We start from the raw sequence: 21,718 nt of genomic DNA on the forward strand, positions 1-21,718 counted from the left end.
CAGCCCAAAATGATGAAGAAGAAGACAAAAAAGAACACAGAAGAAGAAGAAGAAGAAGAAGAAGAAGAAGAAGAAGAAGAAGAAGAAGAATGCTTCTTTTCAGTTACTTTAAGTTGTTGTAAAACACTTTGAAACTATCACAGCCAGCGTGACGCACACGCACACGCACACGCACACACGGGTGTTGCGGACTCAACTGGCAACCCACGGTCCAGGGGCAGGTCCTGACGTTGCGTCCGGAGGCTGAGGTTTGTGTTTGGACATTTCTGGGAAAGCCTGCAACGCGCAGTGTTAATTGCCAAGGAGAACCTGCGAGGGAGCACGAAGGCAGTTCTCTCCCTGTGCGGACTCTTTCCTTTCCTTGTGTCGGTGGTTCCTCCGTCCTGGTGCCCGGTGATCGTCTCCCAGTGCACTGGACACAATGACCGAGGATTAATTGGATACGTTCATTTATCAGGGTATTTTAACGTGCGTATTTTTTTAGGAGGTGTGACGTGGTCCAAAAAAACGTTTCGCCCAAAGACTCATTAATTTCCCCTCCTAGGGCTGAGGAATTATCACAACGTTGCTGGGTGTTTGTGTAACAGATGACCTTAATACTCCGGATCCCCTGGATTACACCGGTACACGGCAGTGTTGCTGACATGAACTGTTTACGCGCAACGAACTCTCCTCTTCTGAGCCTTCTCTGTCTCGCTCAGGGCAGACGGTGAAGTGGACTTCCTCTAGCAGAAGACATGCTCTGAAACACCTCGCTGGCAGACTGTTATGTGCCCATCACTGCTCACTTTATGTCTTCACCTGGAACTAATTGATTACCAAACTAAAAGACGCGCTCCGCCACTGGATCTGTATCTTCTACTGAGTCTGACATCTCGGCAGCATGCGGAGGGCTTCCGTTCTCACGTTGGCGCTGATTTATCTGCTGACTTGGACAAGTGAGGCCGACAAAGAGACTCAACTCAAGCGGGTGCAATTGCACAGACGCTCCAGGCTGGTACGTGCCCAGCAGGGCGCGTCGGACAAGGAGCGCCCCGTCTGGCGTATGCGCCCCGGGTTCGGTTCGGCAATCTCCGTGCACGGGTACAGGAAGCAGGGAGATGTGCAGGCGGACGAGGGTGTTGCCGTTTCCGCCAGGGCAGGGTCTGCGCAGGGCAAGAGAGCAGGAGGTCCTAGTTTCGGGCCGAGGAGACGAGCGGCCGGGCAGGTTGCCTTGCCGCGCCAGCCGAACACCCTGCGAGACGAGGGCACTCCGGGAGCGAGAGCCAGGGTCACCCGGATGCCCAACGGCGCCGGGTCGCCGAACCTGCTGGCCAGCTTCGCGGGCAAGAACCGCGTCCTGGTGATCTCGGCGCCGCATGAATCCGACGGCTACTACCGGATGATGATGTCTCTCCTGAAACCAGACGTGTACTGCGAGCTCGCCGAGCGACACGTCCACCAGGTGGTCATCTTCCATCAGGAGGGAGAGATGGGCGGCAAGGTGAGGAGGATCACCGCGGAGGGGAAGGTGATGGAGGAGCCGCTGAACACAGCGCTCATCCCCAGACTCATGAGCGTCCTCAAATTGGAGAAAGGTAAGTGACCGGTGCACGTGGAGCAGCACGCACGTCACACTCTGCTCCTGAGTATTGCTGCAAGTGTTTGTATCCAACATGTGATGATCGCTGTGGTGTCCTGTAGGTAAGTTTGGGATGGTGCTGCTGAGGAAGACCCTGCAAGTGGAGGAGAGGTACCCCTACCCTGTGAGGCTGGAGGCCATGTACGAGGTGATGGACCAGTCGCCCATGAGGAAGCTGGAGAGGAGCCGACAGAAGGGCTTCGTCCAGAAGTGTAAAGCAGCAGGTGTGGAGGGCCAAGTGGAGGAGGCCACGCTCACAGGTGAGAGGAATATACATCGGAAAGACTTCTGCCTACAATGCATATAAGAACATTCACATTTATAATGCTATCTATTTTCTCTGAAGAAAACAGTTTCTATGAAAACTCGGACAGTGTTTTGTAGATTGACCAGAGTAATCGAACGTCGTCTGGCAATACTTGAAATGTGTCTTTTTTTTAAAAGGAAGTCAGTGATTGGAAAGATTCATTTTAGAATTGATCATTTTCTGTTTATTGGAAAAATGCAAATGTATTGAAGAAATCAACTTTCTCAAGGTACATGCTTAGAAAATAGTCACACAAAAAAACAGAAGAAAAGATTTAATCTATTGTCTGTCTTCTGTGTGTGTGGACCCAAAGAGGCACCAGTAGAAAGAAAACCAGGGAAGAAGATTCCAAGAAAGCCCACAACAACAACAACAACTACAACCACACGACCAACCACCACCACTACCACCCGGCCCACCACTACTACCACAACCAAAGCAACAACAACAACAACCAAACCAACCACTACCACCACCAGAAGAACCACCACAAAACGACCCACCACCACCACCACGACCCAGAGACCCACCAGAGCCCAAACCACAGCCCTGTGGCTCCCAGCCCCCAGAACCACCGCTGATCCTCACTCCTACAACCACAGAGAGAGGGAGAGGCACCCGGCTAAAACCACCCCGGCTGGGGAGAACCGAGATCCGCACGGCCGCAAGCTGGTACCCGCCACGCATAAACCCTCCAAGACCAAACCCACCCGGAGGAAGAACGGAGGACAGAAGGTGGGGTACAAGTGTGTGGGGTTGTATAATTTAGGCATATGAAACTTGTGGATAACCGAGAACAATTTTGGGGATGTGTAAAAAAGGCACAATGATATTTTTTATTTTTTATGCAGTGCACTTCCTAGAGGTAACTTATTTTTTTATTATTGTGTAAATTAATTGTCAGAATTTTCTTCATATTTTCAGCCTTGATATATATATATATATAAATATATATAAAAATATATATATATATATACACAACTTTCTATATAAACTGTATTATGTATATATATATATATATATATATATTTGGGGCGGCTGTAGCTCAGTGGGGTAAGAGGGCCGTCCTGCAACCCCAAGGTTGTAGGTTCGATCCCGGCTCTCCCCATTAGTTGCAAGTCGAAGTGTCCTTGAGCAAGGCACTGAACCCCCAGTTGCTTCCCGGGCGCATCACTGCAGCCCACTGCTCCTTAATAACTAAGGATGGGTTAAATGCAGAGAACTAATTTCCCCTTGGGGATTAATAAAAGTGTATATTTAATTTTTTATTTAATTTATATATATGTATATACATTATATATAGAAAGTTGTGTAAATAAGAGTTTATGAGACACTATTAGAGTATTATTTGCTTCGATGCAGAGCTTGTGTGGCTGTAGAATGGGCCTTTTAAATAATAATGAATCACTTATTCATTATTATTCAACAAGAAAAGTGGACAATTACTCCTTTTACTCAATTACCAACATATATTTATCCGTGCAGGTGTTGACGAACGAGTACGAGGACAAGTACGAAGCGGGCAAGCCGACCGCCAGTGATCCGGAGGAGGCGGAAACCTTCACTGACGTCAGCCCCACCAAGAAGGTCAAGGGCAGGCACGAAAAGCACGACAAGAAGAAGAAGAAGAAGAACGACAAGGCCGCCAAGAAGGCGGAGAGGAGAGCAGGAAAGGCAGGGAAGGAGGGAAAGATCGGAGGCAAGAAAAATGGAAAGAAGCCGTCTAAGTACCCGGAGAAAGAGGACTACCCAAAGCCCACTAGGAAGCCAACGCCCCCTGCAAAGGGAACTCTGGCGTCCTTCCTGGACTACTTTGAAAACAGGAGGCGGCTGCTGGTGAGAGCATGACATAACTCGCTACCTCTCTCAACCATCTCCCAGTACAGGCGGGTTCGACTCTTTCCCCCCGAGAGTTCGACGTGAAGATCGACACCATCGTCAATCCTGTTTAATTTAAGGCTACAGCCAGCGACCGGTGAGCTTAGCATAACACCTTGAGATCGCGGGAAGCAACTAGTCTGGAGCCAGGCTCGCTAGTCTTTACGTAAAGCTATGACTCCTGGCTGTATCTTCATATTTCATATAACAATCTTCTCATTTACCTCATTTTTAGCAATGAAGCCAATATACATATCGTTAATCTATTCGTTTTAATGTTCATTGTCAGCTGTCATTGAGTTGCCTCCATCAGTAGAATAAATTAGTCTCTTTCTGTACCCCCACATCACATGTGGTTAACATACAATGTCTTCCCACAACAAGCGACAGTAAAGCGACTTCTTCGAGCAGCAATGCAGCAGAAGTGTCTGACCGAACCATTGAAATGAGTTGTGGAGAGGGAGGAGGTGATCGAAGGTATTTTGCAACTCCAACTTCCAAAAAAAGAAAAAGAGCACTGGAAAGTTCTGCAAGTTTCGAAAGCCCAAGCATCTGGATAAGGAATCAGTTGCTGATTAATTAATTGTTGCCGGTCAACAAACCGGCAAAACACCTCTGCGCTTTCCCTCTCTTTCCCCTTTTTATGGACTATAATGTCTTTTCTTAAATACTCACACTGAGGTGGTCGGTAATATGAAGAGGCATGAAGTGTGTGCAGCAGCTCTCTGATACAGCTGTGTGCTAACAGACTGTCTGACTCTGTTTTGCAGCCGGTGTAGATTCTTATCACTGCAGGAAATATGCCCCCCCCCCCCCTCCTTCGCCTGCAGGTCAATGTAAACATCACTTCTCCAGCCCACTGTGTATGTGCATGAGTTTTTTCTTCTTCTTCCTCTCGTTGCCTAAATATGACGCCGTAACCTTCTCTCTCTTCCTCCAGCTGATTACGTCCCCCGGCGAGGAGAGCAATATGTACGTCGAGCAGCGGGACGAGTACCTGGAGTCCGTGTGTGAGATGGCCATCAGGAAAGTCTCCATCATCACCATCTTTGGCTCCCTGACCAACTCCACCATGAAGATTGACCACTACCAGCTGGGTACGTTTTGACTTCTGTCGACGGTGAAATGAAATCAAAATAAAACGGCAACAAATGTTGAGAGATGGATGATTGGCAGTTCTCTCAGGCACGAGCGGGAACTCATCTGACCCTTCCGTCTGCTGGGGCCAATTGCGTCCTCCGTCGGGCCGCCATTGGGCCTCCCATCTTCTGAGTCATGGATAACGAAGTCTCCGTGCTCGTTTTCCACATTTAAAAAGATTAAGCGACGACAGACGTTGTTTTTTTTTGTGATCAAATCTTTTATTGTTTTTTGAGATATGCACATGCAAAGGAAAAGATGTATACATTGTATGTACACAATGGCACTCAGACAAAAACATCAAAATAACAGATCCAAATAAAAATAAATACGGGTATACATGCAAAAACCTGCATACATATTGACATATATATGCACATATTTGCATACCCTAGTACACATACATACATAATGTAAATGTACCCCCCTCCTACTGTTGGCGACACCCACCCCCCTCATACATCTCCAGCTATTATATAAGGGAATGTATTATATTATGTTACAATTATATATATTGTTGAATGTTGCTTAAAGCCGTGGACCAGGATAAGATGGTTCTTTCTTTAGCACCGTGTATTCTGGCGATTGATAGTTCCATATTCACTGTATCAAGGTAGCGAGCTAACCACTGGGGTTTCGTAAGAGTGCGCCGTTGTTTGATGTTGTGAGCATTCAACTGCACTTCACGCTGCCGAATACCAACGTTTTGAAGAACGCATTGCGTCCTTTTGCTTCTGTTTTTTTATCATTTTTAATCCTACATACAGGACTGTCTCAGAAAATTAGAATATTGTGATAAAGTTCTTTATTTTCTGTAATGCAATTAAAAAAACAAAAATGTCATGCATTCTGGATTACAAATCAACTGAAAAATATTGCAACTTTTTTTTTTTTTTAATTGCTGATTTTATGAGAAAGCTTAAAAACTCTAAAAAAAATATCTCATAAAAATTTAATTTCCTCAGAAAAAAATGATTTATAACAGCTGAGTGTTTGTCAAGGCTCAGGAAACCCTTGCAGGTTTTTCGAGTTAATTAGACAACAATTCATGATTTTTTTTAATACCCTACTAGTATTTTTTTTTTTCTAATATTTAGAGATGAGATATTTGAGTTTTCTTAGCTGTAAGTGTTAATCAGCAATAAATAATCATCAAAAAAAGGCTTGCAGTTATTTTGTTGTTTTGTACATGAATGAATGATATTTTTTGTTTTTTTAATTGCATTACAGAAAATAAAGAACTTCATCACAATATTCTAATTTTCTGAGACAGTCCTGTATATAAGAAATCCGCAGCATATTTTGCATCTTTTAACATAATACTTTAATGAATACCCAGACAACATTTGGTCAAAACATGTAGATTCCTATCGACGCCTCCAGCTATCGTAGGCTACTTACCCGTTACACTAACTACAACTCTGCTCCCTTCTCGAAAAATATAACGGAACAGCTGTTCTGCTATCTTTCCTTCATGTACAGTAGATGATCCAGTGTGACATCAGTAGTTCAATAGAAGTTATCTGCCTCGTTCCAAAATGTTATTATTTCTTTCTTGAACAGTCAGGGAACATGTTTTTCAGTCACATTTTCACGACACGCTGCTTTCATTGTCTTTGTACTGACGAGAGTGCGTGGGTCTCCCTGTGTGAACTGAGATGACATCATACCAACGCACACGCTCATCTCGTGCCCTCGTGACAGCTTCTAGAAAACCTCCCTTCTCTTAAACAGCTCAGAGACGCTTGTTTAAAAAGAACAACACCTCTGCTGGTTTTATGAAATGCGCCGTGACATCGTCGAAATCGTCTGCTTCTTTGGGGAGAATTTTAGGAGTCCGTCACTCCCGCGTGACAGACGAGGTTTTACCCAGATGGATCGCTGGAAAAAGGGCCGCTCTGACATCCCCCGCCCTCCCCCGAGATCGAGCAGATCCAGCTCGGTTACGCTTTTGTTCCACGTACAGTACATACCGGTGTGTGTGTGTGTGTGTGTGTGTGTGTGTGTACTGTATACAAACAAGCGGCTCTTTCAGTGTCGCCCCTCCCTCCGTTAGAGTGACCTCATAGCGTTTGGGTTTTAAGATCGGTCGGTGTGTGATGTGCGTTGGTTTTTTGTGTGTCCTTCTGTGTGTATGTGTGTGTCTGCTGTCTGCAGCGTGTGCCGGGAATTTCCTGACTTGATTGCTCACACACATAAAACGGCAGTGTGCGTGTGTGTGTGTGTGTGCGTGTGTGTGCGCGTGCTAATTCACCCCCTGGTTCATCTTTGGGAAGGAAACGTGTTTGGACCTGAGCAATGGAAAATATATTTTCCATTGCTCAGGTCTCAGAGCTGAACACTCACATTGTGTTTATTATGGTTTATTTCATGGGAAAACGCATCATCACAATCATACTTAGTTTTCCACAGAGAAGTCCGACAGTTATGTGACTTTACTTACGGTTGTCTGAGAGATTTTATGAGTCAAATGTGACAAAACCTTCAGACGTTTATATATCTTACATATTCTTATGTTTAGGTTTCACAACTATAGACTATTTCGTAATGAGATCACACGATACGCGAGCAACATTGTCCCCTTCCCAACTTCCTACCCCCTTCCTCCTCCCTCCTACCTCCTTGCTCGGACTACACCTATCTTTGAACTGCTCTCCATACTACAGACCTGTACGTTTTGCTAAATCTGTCCACAGACAGAATTATAAACAACTCAGAACCGGACTCACAGGGGGGTGAAAACCTTCACAACACGTGGCGTAAATTAATAAAACACAAGCTGTGTCTCTTTCGTTCTCCAGAAAAAGACAAGCCTATGAAGGGTCTTCGCCAGGAGGACTTGGAGAACCAGGATCTGATCACAGAGCTGAGGAAAGAGTTCGGCATGATCCACGATGACTTCTACATGGTCCTCACCGACGGCGACATGAGAGTCAAGGTAGGAAGTCACTCCGCTGGACGCGTCCCGGTTGATACGTTGAGGTCCGTCCAAAGACACCTCCGTCTTTTTGAATGAATTCGGGAGGAAAAAACTGGAGCTCGCTCCCACAGCCTTCTTCTCCTCTGCGGGACCTTCAGGAACCACTTCCTCTGATCTATCCGTACTTTGAATATGATACGATATTTTAATAAGCATGATTTTAAACATACGGGGAGAGTACTTCCTTACCATTTATATGGCTGAAAAATACACTAAAAATACAAAATACAAAAAAATACTAAATACGAAAATGTGAACAAATACACAAAGTACAGGTAGGAGGTTTTCTCCCATGTTTCCTGGATAAGTTTTGGAGGTTGGAGGTTCTTTACTTTGGCCATCGATTGGCCCTTCATCCTATCTTTTTTCCCTTTTGAAGATGGTTGGACCTGTCCTCTCACTGCCCTCACGAAAACACTGTTTTAATTCACCCGACATTACATTTCCCCCACACCTGTGTGTGTGTGTGTGTGTGTGCCAGGGTAAATCTCCGGGCTGTTTTTGAACAGGTTCCTCAAAGGGGCCAGTGTTCCCCTCCGAGGGACAGAGACTGGGCCGCCTGTGAGCGGACCAGGATGTGGGTGTATGAGACAGAAAGTGGCAGAAAGAGAGAGAGAGAGGTGTGAAAAAGTGAGAAGGAGATTCAGCGCAACCCGAGGAAGGTGTGAGAGCGTGTGAGATATATTCACGCTCAGGTTGTCGAGCATTTCATAAATTAAATGGGAGGCTGTTTTGTTTTTGGCCTTGTGCCGCTTCCCAGAAGTTGTTGTGAGGAATGTTCGTGATGTGGACCACACCGCACACCAGACCCACAAACATGAACTCCACTTCCTCACTTTGCTGTACAACAGTGTAATAACCATTGTTTAAAGCAATGGGATTCTATTTGCATGCGCTTTGTGCCTTTTGCAGATTCCTCTTATTTCCCTGATTCATCCCGTGGTTTCACCACATTTTTGGAAACGAGCGTAACTGGTTCCCGTCGATGTTCTTTTGTCAGCAATCCTACGAGGTTCCCATCGCCATGAAGGCTGTGTTAAACTACGTCGACACCTTCTCCTCCCGCATCCGGGAGATGGAGCAGCAGAAGAGAGACGGGGTCGTCTGCAAGAAAGAGGACAAGCCCAGATCGCTGGAGAACTTCATCGCCAGGTAAAGTTGTTTCTCGAGGTTTTAAAAGCACTTTACGGCCAAAAGCATGTCTTTATGGACGTGGCTTTTGCGGAGCATTGTTTGATGATTTCATGAAGCCGTTTACCACACTATTGTCTAAAATATCATTAATGTAGCACTAAACTTTCACTTCAGTATTACTTGCCCAAACCATTGCAAAATGAACTCTTAAGTATACAAAAGTATGGTCGAATAGCACTTATTTTAACGTGCATAAAAGCAACAAATAAATATCTATTTCTTGAAATTGGCTTTAATAAAGCTGTCGGATGAAAATTGTAGTTGTTGACTTCGTGGAGTGTGTTGCGAAAGAGTTGGTTGTCAGTATTAGTGGGTGGTCCCAAAAGGCGGCTTCATGAAACAGCTGTTGTTTTGCTCGACAATCAGCTGGAGTGCAATTTCCAGCAGCCGGTCTGCGAGTGTTCCACGAAAATTAAAAGTACCTCAAGGCTAAATCTCTGCACTCGCATATTTTCCTCAGATGTCTAAAGCAGACTTTTGTTTCCATGGAGACCTGCATTTCAGCTTCAGATCATCGTGCTGAGATCTGGCAGTTTTTAAAAAAAGAAGAAAAAAAAATTTGTTCCCATAATTCGGGTGTTGTCACCCTGTGGCGGTAATGGTACGGCAACACGTTGGTGTACGAGCACAGACTCCTCGTCTGAGCGCCGAGCTTTCACTGCTGCCCCGAGAAGTGCCACTTAAATCCAGGCGGAAACTTTCTGTGATTGCAGGTTCCGCTGGAGACGTCGGCTGTTTATCATTTCCGCCCCCAACGACGAGGAGTGGGCCTATCAGCAGCAGCTCTACGCCCTGGCCAGCCAGGCCTGCAACCTCGGTGAGTCAGCCCGCCTGACTGTGACCGGTCAATTAACTCTTTAGAGGAGGGGAAGTAAATGTCTCACCAACAAAATCATGGGAGAATAATGTTTTAAATGATGGCTTGATAATCTGTAGTTATTTTTGTGTCTTTTATACCAACTCATGCTTTAAAGCCACGATTAATATTACTTTGTTTCGCTCTCATTTTGACATTGTGGTGCTATTTCATGCCTTTAAGGGCTGTGAGGACTTTCTCCTTTGGAGTTGTTTTCTGTCCTTTCTGTGTGTGCTCAGCCAGAGGAGCTCCGCCCACACTGACGGCTCTTCCTGCGCTCCGATCTACTTCCTGTTGCTGCAGCCACACGAAAACAAATAAACAACAAAAAGAAATTTCAAAAAAAAGAAAGCTTAACCTCCTACCTGGATGAAAACATGCACAATCTGTGAGATGAAGATCTTTTCCTTCCACAGTCGGTCAACTTTTTCACGGCTCCTAAAATGTTACAAAAAAATAAAAGACATTTATCTAAACTTTGCAAATCTCAAGAGCCTGATGTGTCTTGACAGATTTATGCGAGATTAATGTAAACCTGTAATGGGCCTCAGTGACCTCCACATATCTGCAGCTGTCTGGAGTCCCCCCCCCCCCCCAACTTGAACCTCTTGGTTATAGGGATTCATTTTTTCCTAGTTCTCACTTCTTTTCCCCCGAACTTTCTCATAATAAATGCATTTGTCACATTCATGCCTTATGCACTATCTGCCATCTGATAAATACAGTTTAACTCGGTTCTGGGAATTATTAGCAGCCATGGAATGGAACATTAAAAAAAATAACTATGTTTTTTGTTTAATTACCTGAAAATAAGGCGCGGTGTGTTTTTTCGTGAGCTTCGAGAGAGAGAGAGAGCCTTGTTGTGTTTTTATGTGACCAGAAGGCCCCCGGAGTTCTCCAAAACGCTCGTGAAACTGGTAAAGGCGAACATCGTAACCACGGTTCTGCTCCCGATGGCTCACGTTGTACGGCAAGTTAGAAACCGGTGCAGCCATCGGTGACGTTGTGTCTGGAGTGAAACCGGTGGAGCTTGTCTTGCTTTTCAGCGGACCCAGACCCGGTGTCTTTGAGGACTCGTTCCCCCCATCGCGTGTTGCTCTTGGCTGGGTTGGCACAAAGGCCCGTCCTGCTGACGGGGCTGGAGGAGGCCCGGGAGGTTGGATCCTGGTATTCAGCACTTGGCTCTCACCGAGTAAAGCCCGTGTTGTCCTGTGTGGGCTTTCTCACTTCAGAGGAAACAGAGTTTTTCTGGCAGGACTCTCCGGACCACCGCTCTCGCCTCCCTTCGCCTACAACCCAGGGCTTAGAATGGTTTCAATAATGAGACGAATCAGCTTTCATAAGCAGGACTGGGGGTTACAAAACAGTTGGTCAGCATATTACAGTCACAATGTTCCTGTTTAAACTCTTTACTCACTGAAATATATTCGCCTCTCCCTGATGTGTGTTGTCCATGTGGTTGTCGTTGGCTTCGTGACATAGGTCTGAGGCACATCGCCATTCTGAAGTTGACCGGCACAGAGACTACGGATATGGGCGGCGTCTTGGAACTCTATCCTATCAATGGTAAGAGCTTTCTCATTTTAACCCTCCTGTTACCTTTGGGTCAATTTGACCCCATTCAATGTTTAACCCTCCTGTTACCTTTATATTTACTAACATATTTTACCCTTGGGGTCAATTTGACCCCCGCAATTAAAACCTCCAGAAAATTATTAGAATTAATATTGTTTCCCAAGTTTAAGTGTGAGGTACTTTATGTTTGTTTGTTGACTCCCTAAATAGCCCTTTAAATATATAAAAAAGTTGATATTTCTTATATGTTTGACACAGTGAAAAACAGCCTGGGGTCAAATTGACCCGAAAGAACACCGACATTAAACATTGAATGGGGTCAAATTGACCCTAAAGGTAACAGGAGGGTTAAGTAAAGTGTCTTAAATATGCATTCTCTACTGACCAACAGGGGGCGACTCCTCTTGTTGCAAAAAAAAAAAAAAGTGAGATTGTGTAGAAGTCTGAGAGAATGACTCTACTTCTCTCTTGAATTATTCCCTGAGTAAACATTGTAAACAAGAGTTTATGGTCTCAATCTTTAGTTTCAAGTATACTTCACTACTGCATGATGTTCATTTCGTAAATGATGGTCCATTAAGAGTCAAACAGACCATAAAGCATGCTTTAGGGCGGGGCCACCCTGTTATTGACAGGTTGTGTTCCCTTTTATAGTGTGTTTAATGTTTGTGTTACTGTTTAAAAATATGCAGGGTGGTACTTCTGTCACAAAAACCCAAGATGACAACAGACAAAATGCCTAAATGGAGGCTTGGAAAAGTCCGTCCACAAACCAATGTGTGATGTCACGGTTTATACTTCTTATAAACAGTCTGTTTCACAACTCCACAAAATGGACTCTAAGTTTAAAAGACCACTTACTATTTCACCACGTCCCCAGAGGAACCTCAAAGGCGGTTATTTACAAAAACACTCGACATGTACATGTGTTCCTGCTGGAGCATCAAAATAGATAACCTGGTCTTTGAACAAACATACTGTGCTGGGAAAAAATAAACGTGAGTCAAGCTTATGCAAACCGTGACCTGTTGCCAGCGGGTTCTGCTTTCTGCTTTTGGCATTCAAGCTCAAGCAATTGGAGATTCAGTGAATGTCAAACAAGTCTGCAAAGGAGCAACACGGCTGCAACATCTTTTCCTCTGCTCCGTCCAGGGAGCGCGACCGTGGAGCGCGAGGGGCTGTCGGCCAACCTGGTGAAGGACGTGAGGGACTACTTCCAGATCAGCTCAGAATACTTCTCCATGCTGCTGGTGGGGAAGGACGGCAACGTGAAGTCCTGGTACCCCTCCCCCTTGTGGTCCATGGCCATCATCTATGACCTCATCGACTCCATGCAGCTGCGCAGGCAGGAGATGGCCATCCAGCAGTCGCTGGGCATGCGCTGCCCCGAGGACGAGTACGGCGGCTACGGCTACCATCAGCACGGCTACCAGGACGGATATCACCAGGGCTATGGTTACTAACCCCCCCCCACACACACACACACACACACACACACACTCTCTGCCTTGCAGCTGGGCACTGTCGGCCCTCTTCCTTTTCACCCATGACTTTTTTCCTCCTCCCTCCACCGGGCGGTCGGCTCAGACAGTGACGTCCTTGAATGTTTCGTAGCACTTCGTGAAAGCCTCAAAACGGTCGCTTTCACCTATCCAGACCTTCGATAGATATCAAAAATATGCTGCAAGTCATCGTAGTTTTGCAAGATGCTTTGATTCGAGCCGACTAGTCAATACGTGTATAAATGAGCCGGAAGGTTTAGAGATCTGTTGTGGACTTTTTTTGGGGGGGGATTTGTCATTTTAAACAGTGTTTTGCACATTTATTATATCATCCGTCTCCTTCCCTTGACCTTCTAGGTCAAATTTACATATTGATTTTATCAGCGCACACCTTTATTATTTTGTAGATAAGGGGCTAAAATAAGACATATGTATTTATTGGGACCATCTTGTTGCATTTGAGGTGCAGTTATCGATTATTTTATGAAAAGAAGCTGTCACATTATTTCTCTTTTGTAAAATTGCTGTTGCTATACAATGTTCCTATTTATACTCTATTGTGCTATATGACAAATAAACATGTGTTTACTTCCAGGAATGGTCTTTGAATTGATTGCTGGACAGTCCAGTCAATTTGTGTGAATATTTTAAGACTACATCTCCTCCTGGTGGCCTCGAGAGGCGCTGAAAGGAAACGTTTGACTGTCGTCGTGCATAAGGACAGCCCCTTCCTGTATTCAAAATATGTGGTGTACGACAGTAGGAATGAAAAAACAGTACGCCCACCTGCATTGCAATTTTAATCATCAATATTTCATTATTGAGACAAATTGAAAGTTTTGTGGCACAAGAAGAATCTTAAAATAAATATATTTCACGGTATTTCAGTCAAACCACATCAATGTTACACCATGTGACCAAAAGAAAGAACTGTCCGAGGCCAAGTGGGAGAACCCAGAGCCACGTTGTTGTGCTTTCAGAAACCCAGAGCGTACAATCTTGTACGTTCTGTAAATGCTCATCGCTCTGGTTCACGTCGAAGACAAACACACTGCGGAAAAATAGAAAGCCCTGCGCACTGAAACGGAAACATCGGTCGTGGAAACACACGTCTGGGTAATGTATTTCTGAAGTTACCGTTTTTTGTGCTGGAATGCGGCGCTTCGGTTTCCCGCGTCGTTTAAATGTCGGCCGACGTCGCCAACGGCAACGAAAAACAAGTATAAAGCCTGATGCAACCGCACAACTGTGTGAAGTCGAACCCCTGGATCGCCACACGGCGTGCACACGCCGACAGGACTCGTGAGAAGACATCGACTGTCCGCAGCGGAAAGCCTCCGCGATCCCAAATGGCGTCGCTCGCGTTGCCTCGACAACGTAAATGACAGCACTGCGAGGCAGACGGGCACATTTTCAAAACATACACAACACCCTTCGCTATGGAAGACTTCATCGCGTCGTCCGCGTCCGCCTGCTGCCGGTCGTTCAGAGGGGCGCTTTTGGCGGATTGGAATCGGCGGCCGCGAGGACGAGCCCGCGCCGCGACTTCCCGGCGGCGGCGGCGAAGAAGAAGGACATCTCTTCCGTCTTGGCGGAGAGCCGGCACTACAAAGACTCTTCCTCGGATTCGCTGTCCGTGTTGGGCTTGGTCAGGAGCTCCAGCTCCTCGCCGTCCTGCGGCAGAAAACGCAGAGAAAAACAGTTGAGCGCACGCGGAAAAGACCGGAAAGGGATTTTGTGCGATAAACATCACTGTGTCACCAAGCGTTAACTTTGTGATTTCAACTCCCTCAAAGTCCTGCTAACCCCAGGACAGCGTCCTCACGAGGGCCCCGTAGAGATCCGTTCCGTTTAATCGCTTCCTCTTTCAAAATAAAACAGACCGCGCGGACCGAATGACATTACGTGAGGTAATAATGCGCCAGCAGGAGTCTGAATGCTGTTTTTATCGCCGGGAATACGGTTTCCTCCAGCGCTGAAGAAATCACATTATAGGGAAATGAGAGCCAAGTTTCCGACAGAGAGCTTGGTATGCGCGTGGGAGGAGGGGAAGGGGGGGAGGTGAGTAACGCTGCGTCTCAGGGGAAAGTGTGTGTGTCCACGTGACGAGTGAAGAGGTGTGTGTGTTCCGTGTGTTCCGTGTGTTCGCTCCCTACCCCTCTGGACCTCTCGAACACCTCTCCGTTGATGACCCGCAGTTTCTCCTGCTGCAGGCTGTGTTCCAAGTCCCTGGGCCGGCTGGTGTTAAAGATGAAGATGGCCAGCAGGACCGTGGGCGCCTGGAGGAAGAAGTTGAGCGAGGGGTGGAAGTCGAAGAGGAAGAGGGAGAAGCCGGTGACCAGAACGGTGGTGATCTGGCCCGTCAGCACGTGGAACATGTTGTCTCTGAATTTCAGGATGAAGGCCACAGATAAACCCAGGGCCGCTGAGGAGAAGACAGAAAAAGAGTGTGAATGTGCTCTTTCAAGAACTTATCTTATGAGGACACACCTAGAAAACGTAGTGCGCCATACCCATGTGGAGTGGTTTTATAAAATTTAATGATTTGGTTTATTATAAAATAATGCAGACAATGTACAGAGCTAAAGCAAAGTCACTGCCAGACTGTGTACAAAGTTTATTTTCAATACATGAGTGTAAATATGATTTGAGAGATGTTTGCAAGTTCACGGTACAAAAGGCTAAAAAAGGGATTAAAAGAAGATGTATTTCTGTTGTCGGAGTCCAATTATGGAATAATGTTGAAATAGAAGTAAGAATGGCGAACTCCTTTTTGTTTTTTAAGGGAATTATTTATAAAAAAATCCTTGAGTTATAAATGTAATTAAAAACGGATTAATATGGAAGATGTATGTGGTAGTATATATAAATATATTTTGTTTTTTATCTTGTTTATTGTTGGTTTTTTTGTTTTTGTTTTTTCTTTATTTTATATTAATTTTCTGATTAATTTTGATTTCAATTTAGGATAGGTATTTATAAGCATTATTTTTGCTTCTACCTATACCTTTTCAGTCTTTCTCTTTTGTATTTAAAAAAAATTATAGGATAATATTGTTTTGTATTTGATTTGATTGACTGAATAAAAATACAAACAAAAATACAAACAAACAAACAATACCCATGTGGAGTGGTTTTAAGAACTTATTTGGAGTTTTCTCGTCACTGTCTTTACAATATAAACACGAGCGTTGGTCCTTTGCTGAAAACGACCCGACAAGTGACCTCTTGTAAGTAGTTCAAGGTCACAAAGTGCGACTACAGTGGATGTAGCGTGGTTTTGTTCCATCACCGCAAACAGCCGGACGCCGCTGGGAAACATCGGCAGCATGGAGACGAGGGTTTGAGTCCTCTCTCCGACCAGCCATCAAACACAATCTTTCCATATTCCTATTCGTGATATTTATCTCTATCCTAACCTAAAAAAAAGCAATAGTTTGACATATTTGGAGTTAGATGAGTTGATCGATACACGGATGTGAAGCTACAGACAAAAAGTTGTTTTGCTTAGCATGAAGAAACAGCTTCCAACGGTAAATTGTTTTTTTTTTAGTTAAAAAAAGATCCACGGGGGCCATCGGATCAGAAAACACATCGGAAGAGTTCAGTATTTAAGCGTCGATCACTCACCGGTGACCAGCACCAGACACAGGGAGTAGACATTGTGTCCATGGAGGAGGCCACAGTGTGCGGTGAGGCCTCGTGCCTCCCTGCCCAGGCCAAGGGTCAGACCATTAAACACCACACCAAAGCCGTACCTGCAAAACCACAAAGGACTTTGGGATCAGCGCTGAATTCAGCCGCGTGTCCTTTGCCTTTTTAATGTTCTTCGCAAGTCGACCTCTCACAGTTTACTGTTCTGGATGAAGATGCTCTGGGTGAGCTGGTCTCCTTCTTTGAGGATCTTCTCATTGTAGATGTTGGCCATGGCGGAGATGAAGCACTGGAGGAGCAGCAGGATGTGACCCACACCCAGAGAGCGAAGCCTCTCCACCGCCCGGTCCCTCCAGGCCTGCCCGGGCAGGGAGGACACCCACGATTCAGTGGCACTGTGGCGGAAGAAAAGATGTGAAATCAAAAAGAACATCACGACAGAGTTGGACAATGACTCTCACTCGCCGCCTGGAGAGTCAATGAATTTAAAATACGGATGGAGGCGCCAGGCCCTGACAGGAAAGACGGTGACCTGCTGTTCCTCATCTGCTCCAGCAGCTGTGTGTAGAGAAGGCAGGAGTTGGTGGGGGTGGAGAGGGGGTTTGAGTGGAGCCCTGGCAGAGCGATGGAGTTTTGGCTGCCCTCTGATCCCGTCGTCAAGGAAACAATGGACAGGAAGAGGATAAATAACGCTGCCCACTGAACACAGGACAGGCGCCTCCTAGAAAGAAAAAGGTGAGGGAAAAAAACAACTTGAGTTTCATTCACGGGTTGACGTGAAGCTTTTTTAAATTTTTTAAACAGTATAAAATATGTAGCTTTGTAATTTGGACAAAATGATGCACGCAATGTAGATGTTTGAAATGGCGTGAGAATAAAAAGTTAACGTCAGGGTTGTTTCGCGTTGCTGTCGCAGAGGAACAATAACAACACATGCATCGTTCTACAGCGTAGAAACCTCACTTTAAAGACACCGAAAGAACATTTGCAGTCGCTTTCTCTTCAAATGTTTTATATTTGGTTAAGTGGAAGATGTATCTTCTAAACAAGCCCAAAACAAATATAAAAAGCATAATAGCATGTCATGTATCAGTCAAACACACACACACTATCGCACTAGAACAAAACATTACAGGGGGGTCAGTTGAGACGCTTACTTCAGAACAACTCTGAAGAGTACAGCTGTGGTCAGGATGACAAAGTTGGAGAACAGCACCGCCATGGCCTGGGGACACGAGGAGGAACCGCTGGTTACAGATAAACAGCACAGTGATAGCGAAACGTGAGAACTGCATTAAAAACGGAGTCTTTGAGCGAGGACATTTTGTAAACGCTGGTGTGACATAGAAAGGGTTAAATCTGCATTTAGATTGTTCGTGGTGAGCAACTAACTGGACGTAGTGCAACAGACAGGTCTCCAGAAGCCCCGGTGTAAAGCTAACGCGCACAATATGTCCCTCGGGTAGCGGTGATGTGAATGAATATTCAATTCTTCACTCACAGGCTGCAGGTAGGTCATCACGTAGAAGATGATGAGGTTGTCGAGGAAGTAGAGGAAAGCAGGGACAGCCCACTTCAGGGAATTGAGGAAGGAGGAGCTGGAGGAAAAGCCGAGCTCTCTGCACGATCGTCCCTCTGGAGGGACAAACAAGAAGAACAAATAAACACACTATCACACACACACACACACACACACACACACACACACACACACACACACACATAAACATGGCGAGACAGCTGGGGCTTCCATGTGTACCTTTGACTATGACCCTGAATGACATCGCCAGACAGAAGATCAGCTTGAGTAACTCAGCAAGTAGGTTGACGGATGCAGGGAGGAAGTCGTACTTGTTCTCTGCAAATTTTCCACAAAGAAAGAGACACCGTGAACAAATGTTACATTGTTACATTACATGTCATTTATCAGACGCTTTTATCCAAAGCGACTGACAATAAGTGCATTTCAACCGAGAGTACAAACTAAGAACAACAAGAATACAGGAAGTAACATTTCCTCAACATAGTCGAACTACAAAAGTACCACAATAAGAGCTATTTAAGAGCCACTGAAGTGCTAATCTGTCCCGCACTTCATCACAACACACAGAAACTAGAATGGGCACTCGGTAGAGCGCATGCCTTCGCATATCACAAGATTGGGCATTGAATTATGAACATTTTGGCATTAGTTGCATGCCAATTGGATAGAAATTGACCGTGCTATGGTAAAAAGAAGATTCTGACCTATCCACGACCTTGACCTTTGACCCGATTGATCCCAAAATCGAATCAAATGGTCCCCGGATAATAACCAATCATCCCACCAAATTTCATGCGATTCGGTTTAATACTTTTTTACTTATGCGAATAACACGCATACAAATAAATAAATAAATAAATACACGGCGATCAAAACATAACCTTCCGCATTTTCAATGCGAAGGTAATAAACCCAAGCGTATCACATCTCTGTGGGGAAACAGAGAGTCACGTCGGTCAGTCACCAGCATTGGCGGAGAATTTAAGCAGCAGGATGCGACCGGTCCCCAGCGTTACGAAGCCCAGGCCGAGGGCCACGGTGTAGGCCGAGGAGCGCGAGCACAGCCTGGTGCACGGCCTGGAGCACGGATGGCAGCAGGAAACCATGGCAACGACTGGATCTGGATGCAGTCCAACCTGTTTCGACACAAGACACAGAGACAACACAGTACTCAGATTAAACTGGTGCCCAGTAGCTCAGGTACCCAACGTTTCCGTTACAGAATCCGTGATTGCAAAAGCAAGATCAATGCAGTCCTGAGGCTAAAGGTCCTTGAGGAGCAATGTGATGGATGTCGGTTTCAAAGCCAGGAGCTAATCGTAGACTATTAACCCTCTTATTACCTTTGGGGTCAATTCAATGTTTATCGTCTCACGAAAAGAATTGACATCATTTTTTTGCTTCATATTTCATGACTTTTCCTAATTTTTTAGGGACAACTGGGAACACATATTCTTCTTTGGGGTCAATTTGACCCCAGGCTGTTTGTCACTGTGTCAAACATATAAGAAATATCAACTTTTGTATTTATTTAAAGGGCTATTTAGGTAGTCAACATAAAGTACCTGACACTTAAACTTGGAAAACAATATTAATTCTAATAATTTTCTGGAGGTTTAAGTTTTAATTGCTTGGGTCAAATTGACCACAAGGGTAAAAGATGTTAGTACATTTGAAGATAACAGGAGGGTTAATAATTACCTCATGTAGCCTTGTTTGTAACACTTGACTATTAACCAAAACATCTGAAAGTGAAGGGTTATGATGTGCAGTCTTTATTACCTTAAATTGAAAATGCGGAAGGTTATGTTTTGATCGCCGTGTATTTATTTATTTATTTGTATGCGTGTTATTCGCATAACACAAAAAGTATTAAACCGAATCGCATGAAATTCGGTGGGATGATTGGTTATTATCCGGGGACCATTTGATTAGATTTTGGGATCAATCGGGTCAAAGGTCAAAATCTTCTTTTTACCATAGCACGGTCCATTTTTATCCAATTGGCATGCAACTAATACAAAAATGTTCATAATTCAATGCCCAATCTTGTGAAATGCGAAGGTATGCGCTCTACCGAGTGCCCATTCTAGTTGAAACTGTGTTAATTCAACTTGATGTGCTGCGGTGCTGTTCTGGTCTGAGCCCGTCTGGGCTTTTCGGAACCATCTTCCGATGCAGGATCAGGACCAGGCACACAAGTCGCACCAGAGGTCTCTATTATATTTAATAAAAATACCGGGAACACAAAGCTCCAGCGCTGGTAGCAATGACATAATATTTAGATATGTTTGGACTGTGAGTCAGACAAAACAAACACGTCTGATTAAAGGACGGATATAAAATAATAGCAAGCGAGCAGAGCAAGTGTGAGGCGCTAGCATCCCTCCGCTCATCCACCGTCGTGTTTCTGCGAGCAACCGGCGGAGGAAAAGCGACCCGCGCTTTCTTCTACACATTTCTACACGTACTTTCTGAGGCAGTCGACATTAAGATGTGAAAACAGGTGCTACTCACTTATTATTCCTCCTTCTTCCTCGACATAACGGCACTATTTCTCTTCCTGGTTCATCGGCGCATGCGTACTGTCACACTCAGGTTCCGTGATGACGTCATCCCGTAATGTGCCGCGCGTCCGTGTGATTCTCGTGAACGCGGACTGTCGATCGGGACGGTCTCGAGACTTGCCTGTCGCTCTGTACTTGTAGTAGCCTACTAGTACCACGATGATGTACTGGTGTATGTGGAGGAATACTTCATGGTGGTCCAGAGAGAAAGTACTACTACAGGAGAAGGATTCAGATATTTGTAGCATAATAATTTTAGCTTACAAGTCAAGTAAATGTCCTACATTCAAAGTTTTACGAAAGTAAAAGTACTAGTACTAAAGTAAGTATATGAGCATCAATCATAGATATTAAAGTAGCCTACCAATAATAAAAGTAATGCTGGGTAGCTTAATCTATTATCATTGATAACTATGTAATTGTTGATGTATAATATACTCGTGAAAACTACAACACAGGCTTACATTATTTGGAAGTATAAATCAGCGTAAAATACAAATAGTGATGTATAGTATAAGTATCTGAAAATAATAGACCTATTTGAGTGCATTATTCGAGTAAATGTACTACTAAAAAGTTGCCTAAAATGTTCTGCTATACTTTCTACTTCTTTACTAGTTTTGAGAGATAAATATTGTACTGTTAACTCCTAAACACACTAAATGTATTGCATCATGTCGTAATCACAATTGTCTCCACTTTGTCTGACATTACAACACAGCTTTAACGAGACAGTGACTTCACCCAGACAGACGGCTTTTTCCACACCCAGTGCAGGAAGTCTGTCCCTATAGAGATGCTACATCACAAATACTATCACCAGGCACTATATGATGTTCAGTGTGCTCACAGGTCCAAGGGAATTTAGATTTCCGACCCATAGAAGACAATACAGCTGTGT

At 44.8% G+C, this 21,718-nt stretch overlaps 2 protein-coding genes across 4 annotated transcripts; one reads left to right on the forward strand and one right to left on the reverse strand.

Moving 5' to 3' along the window:
- The first annotated feature begins 242 nt into the window (after positions 1 to 242).
- On the forward strand, positions 243 to 13,647 carry ccdc80 (coiled-coil domain containing 80). Of its 3 annotated transcripts, none has more exons than XM_056439191.1 (10): positions 243 to 1,577; positions 1,684 to 1,881; positions 2,251 to 2,663; positions 3,414 to 3,764; positions 4,747 to 4,903; positions 7,748 to 7,884; positions 8,927 to 9,078; positions 9,834 to 9,937; positions 11,459 to 11,542; positions 12,704 to 13,647. In XM_056439191.1, the coding sequence occupies exons 1-10, from the start codon at positions 884 to 886 to the stop codon at positions 13,012 to 13,014; spliced, it is 2,601 nt and encodes an 866-aa protein (XP_056295166.1). In that variant the 5' UTR covers positions 243 to 883; the 3' UTR covers positions 13,015 to 13,647. The 3 variants fall into 3 exon arrangements, with proteins under 3 accessions (XP_056295166.1, XP_056295175.1, XP_056295158.1); XM_056439200.1 differs by having other exon boundaries at positions 2,254 to 2,663; XM_056439183.1 differs by having other exon boundaries at positions 245 to 1,577; positions 2,242 to 2,663.
- A 192-nt stretch (positions 13,648 to 13,839) lies between these two features.
- On the reverse strand, positions 13,840 to 20,955 carry slc35a5 (solute carrier family 35 member A5). Its single transcript, XM_056439213.1, has 10 exons — positions 20,768 to 20,955; positions 19,215 to 19,386; positions 18,467 to 18,565; positions 18,209 to 18,342; positions 17,865 to 17,932; positions 17,240 to 17,428; positions 16,902 to 17,102; positions 16,684 to 16,811; positions 15,210 to 15,478; positions 13,840 to 14,727 (listed from the first exon to the last, which is right to left on the reverse strand). Exons 2-10 carry the CDS (start codon positions 19,354 to 19,356, stop codon positions 14,659 to 14,661), a joined length of 1,299 nt encoding a protein of 432 aa, XP_056295188.1. The 5' UTR covers positions 19,357 to 19,386; positions 20,768 to 20,955; the 3' UTR covers positions 13,840 to 14,658.
- Positions 20,956 to 21,718: the final 763 nt, after the last annotated feature.

This window comes from Pseudoliparis swirei, chromosome 2, assembly GCF_029220125.1.
Source record: "Pseudoliparis swirei isolate HS2019 ecotype Mariana Trench chromosome 2, NWPU_hadal_v1, whole genome shotgun sequence".
Taxonomy (NCBI): domain Eukaryota; kingdom Metazoa; phylum Chordata; class Actinopteri; order Perciformes; family Liparidae; genus Pseudoliparis; species Pseudoliparis swirei.

Excerpts from the sequence above, each read along its gene's own strand:
- ccdc80 (XM_056439183.1), top strand. The coding sequence starts at position 884 with ATGCGGAGGGCTTCCGTTCTCACGTTGGCGCTGATTTATCTGCTGACT. Across the intron at positions 1,578-1,683 it reads CGTCCTCAAATTGGAGAAAG|GTAAGTTTGGGATGGTGCTG; the intron begins GTAAGTGACCGG and ends GGTGTCCTGTAG. Across the intron at positions 11,543-12,703 it reads GGAACTCTATCCTATCAATG|GGAGCGCGACCGTGGAGCGC; the intron begins GTAAGAGCTTTC and ends TGCTCCGTCCAG.
- slc35a5 (XM_056439213.1), bottom strand. The coding sequence starts at position 19,356 with ATGGTTTCCTGCTGCCATCCGTGCTCCAGGCCGTGCACCAGGCTGTGC. Across the intron at positions 18,566-19,214 it reads TAAATTCTCCGCCAATGCTG|AGAACAAGTACGACTTCCTC; the intron begins GTGACTGACCGA and ends GAAAATTTGCAG. Across the intron at positions 16,812-16,901 it reads TTCATCCAGAACAGTAAACT|GTACGGCTTTGGTGTGGTGT; the intron begins GTGAGAGGTCGA and ends GTGGTTTTGCAG.